Source organism: Psammomys obesus, unplaced genomic scaffold (genome assembly GCF_907164565.1).
Source record: "Psammomys obesus unplaced genomic scaffold, mPsaObe1.curated_primary_1811, whole genome shotgun sequence".
Lineage (NCBI taxonomy): Eukaryota > Metazoa > Chordata > Mammalia > Rodentia > Muridae > Psammomys > Psammomys obesus.
The window spans coordinates 18,751,348-18,759,613 of NW_026585895.1; the positions used below are offsets into that span (position 1 = coordinate 18,751,348).

General features: G+C 40.5%; 1 protein-coding gene across 1 annotated transcript in view; it reads left to right on the top strand.

The window, feature by feature from the left end:
• The first annotated feature begins 2,374 nt into the window (after positions 1 to 2,374).
• Positions 2,375 to 8,266, top strand: part of Slc38a11 (solute carrier family 38 member 11) — a 41,429-nt gene continuing 35,537 nt past the window's right edge. The window contains exons 1-3 of the mRNA XM_055600695.1: positions 2,375 to 2,487; positions 4,026 to 4,100; positions 7,789 to 7,923. Of these exons, the coding sequence (XP_055456670.1) occupies positions 4,040 to 4,100; positions 7,789 to 7,923 (196 nt within the window). The 5' untranslated portion in view covers positions 2,375 to 2,487; positions 4,026 to 4,039. The remainder of the gene's footprint in view (positions 2,488 to 4,025; positions 4,101 to 7,788; positions 7,924 to 8,266) is intronic.

The following is an 8,266-nucleotide window of genomic DNA, read 5'->3' on the forward strand; positions in this document are numbered from 1 at the left end:
CTTTTTAAAGTAAAATTTTACAAATTTTTCAGTTTACCGTCTCAAATATTTGTAGTGCATATGGTAAAACTAATTGTAAGCTAAATTTAGAATTGACAATCTTAGGACATCTAGCCTTTCTGTTAATGAGTACAAGATATCTGTCCACTTATACCGTATATAATGCCCCGTGAGTGTCATGATTTTCTCTGAAGAGATTGTATACAATTGTGCATTTTTGCTGCATTTATTACTAAGAATTCGTATACTTATTATCATACTATATTGCTACTCACTGACAGTATTATATCCTTTCAACTTATATCAGGTTGTTTATTACCATGGTACAGAAATTACGACATACTTAAGCTAATCTTGTATTTTGCCATCTCTATATTCTTTAATTACACCAAATATTTTCTCTTATTCTGTAAATCTTGAAAAGAGATTACAGTGTTGACTGTGGCTTGCAACACTATAGACCATGATGCACACACACATACAAACACACACATATCACTTATGCTTACAATTAAATACTTACGAATGATAGATGGAAAAGGTATTGGTAACTTCATGAGTTGGGTGACGTTAAGGCTGTGAGGAAGAAGGAATGGGAAGTCAATGGGGTTTTTGCTGTAACACTAAGTGTTCACTTTTACAAAATACAAAGCTAGGACAAATGTTAAAACTTCTTCACTCCATGGTAGAGGGTAGTGGAGGACTTTTATAGATCTTTAGTTTTTCAAAACCGTTATCTTTCTTTTGCACACTGTGTCGCTGTGTGTGGATGTCTGTCTATGCAAGTGTGGAGGCCCAGAACTGAGATGGCGTTTTCCTCCATTGACCTCCATTTCGTTCACTGTGGGAGTAGCTCTCAGTTCAGCCCAAAGTTTGCCCACCAGCGAGCTTGCCCTGGGAATCCTGTCTCCACCACACTTGCTTGGCAGCCAAGAGGTTCTGAGAAGCCAAACAACGGTTTCCATGCTTTCATGCCAACTTGCCACGAAGCTGCCTCCCCAGGCCCCAGCTAAATTACATTAATTTTTTTTTCATAATTTTAAATGTTCGTGAGTTAAAAAAAAAATCCTCTCTGTTTGTTTAGGATCTATGTATTGGTGTTCGTATTACCCAAGAGGACATTCTCCATCCATCTGTGTGGTGGAATACCCTTCCAGGCTCCTTCATTCTGTTTAACACAGAAAGATAAATAGAAGTTCATTTAAGGTTCTTCCTGGTCCAGATATTCTAGGTTCCTTCCCTTTTTTGTTACCTGTCTGTCCCTTTCCCCCTTTTTAAGATACATTACCTGGATCCAGTATCAATCTGTCTTGCCTTTCTCCTTATGTGTCTTTTCCCGAAGCTATCGGGTGCCTTTGACTGACGCACGCACAGCAAACAAACTTGCTAAAAATCCCAGGAACAGTGTTCTAGGTTGTGTTTTGCTTTCTGTTTATTTCTTTGTGAAACTTCAACTTTCCACTTAATATGAAAGTCATAAAATTTCAGTCCAAGAAGAGGTGTAGGGGGAGGAGCCCCCGGGAGAAAGCCACTCTGTGGGGCAGGGTACTTGCTGGGTTGCTGATTTCTTAGCTGCCTTCAGACTCCAGGATAGGAACCAACAGCTGAGCTAGGAACAAACAGAAGCAAGCGAAAACGTTGGGGGAGGAACAGGTGTTTCGCAGTTTGAGGGAGAGACATCAGTGAGTGAGGTGGAGATGGGCTGCCAGTAGGAAACATCCCACAGCACCCCAGCAGCAGCAGCAGACAGCAAGGAGAACCCGCCCAGTGAAGGCGGAGACGTCTGAGCTGCAGTGTGGCTCCCAGGGTACCCGGGGACCCGCGGAACCGGCTCCCTCCGTTTCTCTGGAGACCTTGACTGAAGGCAAAAAAAAAAAAAAAACGGCAGGAGAGCTTAGCCAGGTGGGAGCAGGCTTCCCAGCCCCAGAACCTTTCCTTGCGCAGACATGAGCTACCAGCAGCCAGAGCTGAGGGAGCAGCTGCAGGTAACGGGGTAGGAGCTGAAGAGTTCCTGTAAAGTTTCAGGCTGGGGTCTCGGTTTAGCAAAAAGGGACAGATGTGACTTAATCTGACCTACACCTACTTGTCAGACACTTTTCAGTAACTTCAACCACCTATCTGATTTCATGAAATCATGCAGTTTACTCCTAACAAACTCTGGAGTTGGGTCAAGGCAACGGAGACGAAGGATAGACTTTAAATTCTTTGGGATTACTAGCCATTCCTTTATTATCACATTATTAACATTATAGGCATTGTTTGATGCCACTACTATGTTTGAATCCTGCATTGCTCACCGATCTGACATTTTTTTCCATTTTCAAACTAGTAAATATTTTTTATCATTATTTTATCTATTAAAATAGAGAGAGACAGACCCGAGTGACAGAGAAAGCCTGGTCTCTAGACATGAACACCAAGGGAAATCGACTCAGTATGCAGCTGTTTTCAACATAGTCAATTCTGTTATAGGATCCGGAATAATAGGTAAGCCACCTGTGTCTCCTTGGTTCTTGTTTGTGAAGTTAAAAAAGACAAGCCCCTCAAACTGTTATTATTATGCTAGCATTCGCTGGTTCTTTTTAAAGAAAAAAAAAAACTTAAATGAGGAAATTGCTGGTTTTCTTTCATAAAAGTCTTTCTTTTTTATCTTCTCCAGTATGGTAATGTTCGGTCCTCTTTATACTGAAGATACACTGTTTCCCGCCACAGCAGACAGCATCCTCTCGTGGGGGAGGGGGACTGAGTAGGGTACCAGGAAAATGGGCTTTTTCACAGACTGCCTGCTCAATTGATGATTTCGTCTCTCTTCCCTTCTGAAGCAGAATTACTTAAATCCTCCTAGTATCACTGCGAAACTACCAGATTCTTGCATACATTATGTGTAAAAAAAGTTTAAATGTGAGACTTTTAACAGTCCTGTGAAAATTAAGCTAGACAATATTTCCTATATGATGTTAAAATTGAAATTTGAACTTTTGAAATATTAGGTTCGCATATCTAGTCATTAATATAGTTCTTTTACAAGAGTTCTTACGATTGATGAGAATACTCCACCTTATTCCAATAAATGAGATGTAACGACGGAAAGCTTCTAAAAAAGTCAACACTTTAAAACGGTATTGCATTACATTAGTAGATACATTCCAGCATTATTATTATCCTTTTTTGTAGCTGAACACTTTCCAGTTTTTGAGCAGAAAACGCAGGGGAAACAAAAACCTGCCTACTGCAATGTCGGCCAAATATGTAACTTTTTAACTATAAAATTTTTGTATTTTACTTTACTTAAAAACGTAAGGTTATCAAATGGGTTGTTTTTCTTAATTTATATTTATTTATTATTTTATTTTATGTGCATGTATAAGTGTTTTGCCTGCATGTATGTATACCACATGTATGCCTGGTGCCCAAAGAGGTCAGAAGAGGGTATCAGATCCCCTGGAATTAGAGTTCAGGATGGTTGGAAGCCACCATGTGGCTAGGAAATGGGTATTTGTCAAGAGCAAAAAGTGCTCTTAACTGCTGAGCCATTTCTCTAGCCCCTGTGGTAATTTTCTTATTTCTTTCACAAGTTGATGCAAATTCTGGCTTTATGTTAATCTATATATACATTTTTTGGATGAACAATAAGTTGGAGGTTCCTGAGGTGACGCTGAGGTGAGCAGAAACACAGGCTTATTTAGAAGTTTGTCTCTGTGTATCACGGAGTGTGGACAGTTCAATCGACAGAATTCTAGAACTTATTCCTGGCGTGAAGCCTTGTCCAGGTTAACCCAACGATGTTAAAATGTCCCACTTCACCGCACTCAGGACTGTTGTTTTAAAAAGAAACATTTTCCGAAAAAGAAATAGTCTGGATGGAAACGCTTGAATTATTTTATTTTGGATATTTTATAGTCTATAATCTAAAATTATCCATATCCACAAAGCAGTAAAAAATAATTTTATGAACCTCATTGTGGGATGTTTTTGCAGTTTTATGTCTTTTTAATGTGGGGTTTGGGCATTTTATGATTTTCCAGGGTTGCCTTACTCAATGAAGCAAGCCGGATTTCCCCTGGGCATACTACTTTTATTCTGGGTCTCATACATTACAGGTAAATAGCATATAACTGCATGTCCCTACAATTTAACTTGTGCAATGACTTCTTTGCTTACACAAATGTACCCTGCAATTGGATTTCCTAGTTAATTAAGAAGTACATCAAAGCGTCCTAAAGAATTTAAGCACCACTTCTGAGGAGATTTGCTTTTCTTCCTAATCCTTTAACCAGATTAGGAAAAACAGCATGTTATATCACCAAACCTAAAAGCTGGTCATGTGCTTTTTTTCACTCCGAGCAGAAAGGGGTAGATGAGAAAGTCGTTTCCAAGGCTCCACAGTGCACGCGGATGAGCAGCCATTGTCACTGTTTGTATAAGATGGTACAGACTCTTCTCTCCAGTGCTGCCTCTGTGTGCTCTGTCCACCGCTGCCTTCCTGTGCAACAGGAAGCTGCTTCTATATCGCTTTCTCTGCGCCTGTCCACTCACAAAATATCCAATCACACCCAGGCGTTGCCACCTGTCATGCAAATACAGGTCCAGCCTCCAGGACCACCTCATCTTGCTAATTCAGGTAGTGCCAACTCCTACCAGCTCACTTCCTGCAACAGCGCCTTTCCTCTGACTTGGGATCACTGTGAAAGGGGCATCAACTGTTAACCGACGATTGGTTTTGTTTGAGTTTTTGTTTTTATTTTGCTGTGGTGACATCTATGAGTGGTACTCCAGGCAAATGCCCTGTACCAACGAGTCCCCAAGCCCTCAGCCCCATACCAACCAGTAAACATCCCCTCAGTTGTCCTGAGGGATACAGGCGATTAACCTGGATAAGCCAAAAACCACTCCATCTTTTTGCCACCATGGGAAGAGGTAGGGCAATGTGAGGTACCTTTGGGGTGTACCACAGACACACTACCAGCCCTGGGGTGTTGCTGGTCTCCACGCAAGACTGTCTTCTTGACACCTGTTTCCTCTGCCTTCTCCATTTGTTCCTGGAAGTGTGTGTCTGTGTCCCACTGAGTTTAACTACAGTTGCTTGCATGAGAAGAGGCAGGGATTATTAATAGAACATATGCAATTTATCAGTGTCCGTACTCCTGGAGAAAACGATACCTCCCTCACCCAGCCACCATTAACTGTCTGTAGCTCCATGAGGAAGGGTGAGGTCTCATGAGCCTCTCCCCAGTAGGCATGACGGACTGCTGATGGACCCTTACCTTGTACAGGTGGTAGAGTTCATGAGTGCAAGTATTATGTCCTGTCTGGAAGACACTGATTCATAAGGCCTCTTCCCTTCCTCTGGTTCCTACATTCTTCAGCTCCCTCTTTCACAATGTTCCCTGAGCTGTAGAGGGAGCAAATAATTTGTCACAGTTAGGGTCAGGCAGTCATTATTCACTTATTCTGTTAATTGTGATTGTCTGCATTAACTGTTTCCCACTGAACAGAGACGCTTCTCTGCCCAGGACTGAGGCAAACGTTAATATATGCATACGAATACAGTACCTTTGGAAACCTTGTCATCTTTTAATTTCCTGCTTTCCAGTTAGTGCTGACAAATATTTAATTTCCACCCAGGTGTATTACCGTAGCTTTAGTGCATGCATTGTAAGCACATAATTATAAATCAGCAGACAGAAAATGAAACCTCTCACCTGTGAATTGGGATTGGAAGAAATAGTTTAGTGAGCCCACATCATATTACATGTAAATAAGTCAGACTGGAAATAGCGTGTTTAGCTTCTGGTTTACCTGTGATATGCAATGTCACCAAAGCCATGCACTACAAAGCTTACTATCAGGAGGAATGATTGGCCCATTTATGTACCAACAACATCATAATCACTGAACAATTTTCATAAATAAAAGATTCCCCTCACAAAGGCCAAACAATGTGTATCTCAAGATTCATTTTTTTCCTTAATTTTTAAATTCATTTCCTTTCTTTTGTTTTAAGAGCAAAATATACAAATACAGTATATTAATTTTTTCTTTAAATTAATACTAAAATTATTTTTTAATGGAATCAGTCTTTGTTTTAATTTTTACAAGTGCTACAGCTCTATGGTACAAGTAATTAAAACCTTAAGTTCTGGAGCAAGGCTGGAATTTAAATCCTGTGTCCTTAACCCGGTGGTCCTTATTAGCCATTTGACCCTATGGAAATTACTCAGTAACAGAAAAATTAAATGGTGACTTATCTCTAGATTTCTTTGAGATGGGGAAAAACAAAACAAAACAAAACAAAAAAAAAAACCACCTCATTTCCAGGCAGGCATACACACTTGCTGTGGGACAGCAGATAACCTTGACCTTCCTGTTGCCTCCGCCTCCTGGGTGCTGAGATTGCAGGCATGGACCATCATCCTAGTCTAAGTGTTGCTGGGGAATACACACAAGGTCTGTATGTAAGCACTCTACAATCAAGCTACATGTCCAGACCTCTACAGTTTTGTTTTTTTTTTTTTTTTTCTTTTTTGCCTGTGTGTGTATTACTGGGTCTCACTGCATAGTTCTGGCTGGCACAGAACTTGCTATGTAGACCAAACTGGCCTCAAACTCACAGAGGTCTACCTGCTTCTGCCTTGCAAATGCTAGTTGCATACACTATCACACCCAGCCTCCTTTGCCTTCTTAGATTCTCTGATGAAGCATTCAGATCAAGAGGTAGTAAATGTTGTTTTACTGCAAGCAGGTTGGTGACTCCCAAACTCACTCCTATCTGCTACACCTAGGAGGGGCGTGAAAGCAAATTCTAATAGTAATTTTGTGTTTTTGAAGAAACTGAGGTTGTAAGACCTGGGGTCTCACAGCTCAGGAGTTCAAGATCGCGCCCTTCCCAGAAACTCCCCCAGATCAAGACTCGTTGCAAAAGCAAGAGGTTTATTAACCATTGCACAATGGGGTCACCCCTACCGGTCAGCAAAAATGGCACCGGGAGACAAAGGCCTTTTGGTTTTTAAAAGAAAAATTGCAGGAAATTTGAAGTTGCAGTCTTGGCAACTTAGGATTGGATGAGGAAGCTATAAAATAAGATAATTGGTTAGTCTTAGGTGCTCAAGCTTGGCCAGTCCTGCCAAGTGTGGATGCAGCTGCAATTGAAGGTGGGGGTGGTTAGCTCATCCTTGAAGATTAGGGGCTACAGACTTTTGGCTGGAGGTCAAAAGCTACTCAGAAGAAGTTTAGGTTCATTTGCTAAGAATCGCTATCTCAAAGACAAGGGTCTGGTCCTTCTTTTGCTGAGTGAAGGTCATTGCTTGCTTGCCTTTTTTTATATCTGTCCTCACAGATAGGGTCACATTTCTTCATTCTCTGGAAAGGTACTAAGAGGCTTTAGCTTAACCTGGACCTAAAACTCAAAACTATAGGCTTTAGAAGACATATAGGTTACAAAGTTAGCCTAACCCTTTCAAGGTCAAGAGACCTTTGTCTTGTTTTCTTAGAGTTTTCTCAGAGGCACTCAGAAGTCTCCTCCCACAACTCTATTCTTGGACCATGTTCCAACACCCTAGCATGATGACACTTGCCTATAATCTCAGCACTCAGGAGGTTGAGGCAGGGAGATCAGAAGTTCAAAGTCATCCTTGGGTACACAGCAAATTTGAGGTTAGCCTTGGTTACATGAAACATTTCTTCAAAAACAACTCATTTTTTTCTTAAACATATTTCAGTTGAAGCATGCAAATCCTTTGTATCAAATGCTTTCTGAAATGATTTGTGTTTTGTTTTGTTTTACTACAGACTTTTCCTTAGTTTTACTGATAAAAGGAGCAGCCCTCTCTGGAACAGACTCCTACCAGTCTTTAGTTAACAAGACCTTCGGCTTTCCGGGGTACCTGCTGCTCTCTGTCCTTCAGTTTCTGTATCCTTTCATAGGTAAGATGGTTGTGAAGAGAGATGTGACAATAGTTGGTACCAACATGGTTCCTTTATGAATAACAGCAGTCTTAGTAGACATTTGAGAGTTATCACAGACAATTAGTAGTTGAAGTGTTTTCCAAATTAAGTGTTTGCATCTTAGCTACTTTCTTTCTTATTATTTGGTACTTTTGACCTATTCTGTAAGCATTTTTCTAAAATAAATGGGGATTTGGTTAATGTTTTGGCTTTCCTTACCTGTCCTGTTCTCTCTCTCTCTCTCCCTCTCTCCCTCTCTCTGATCAGTGATATATATGATATATATATATATATATATATATATATATATATATATATATAT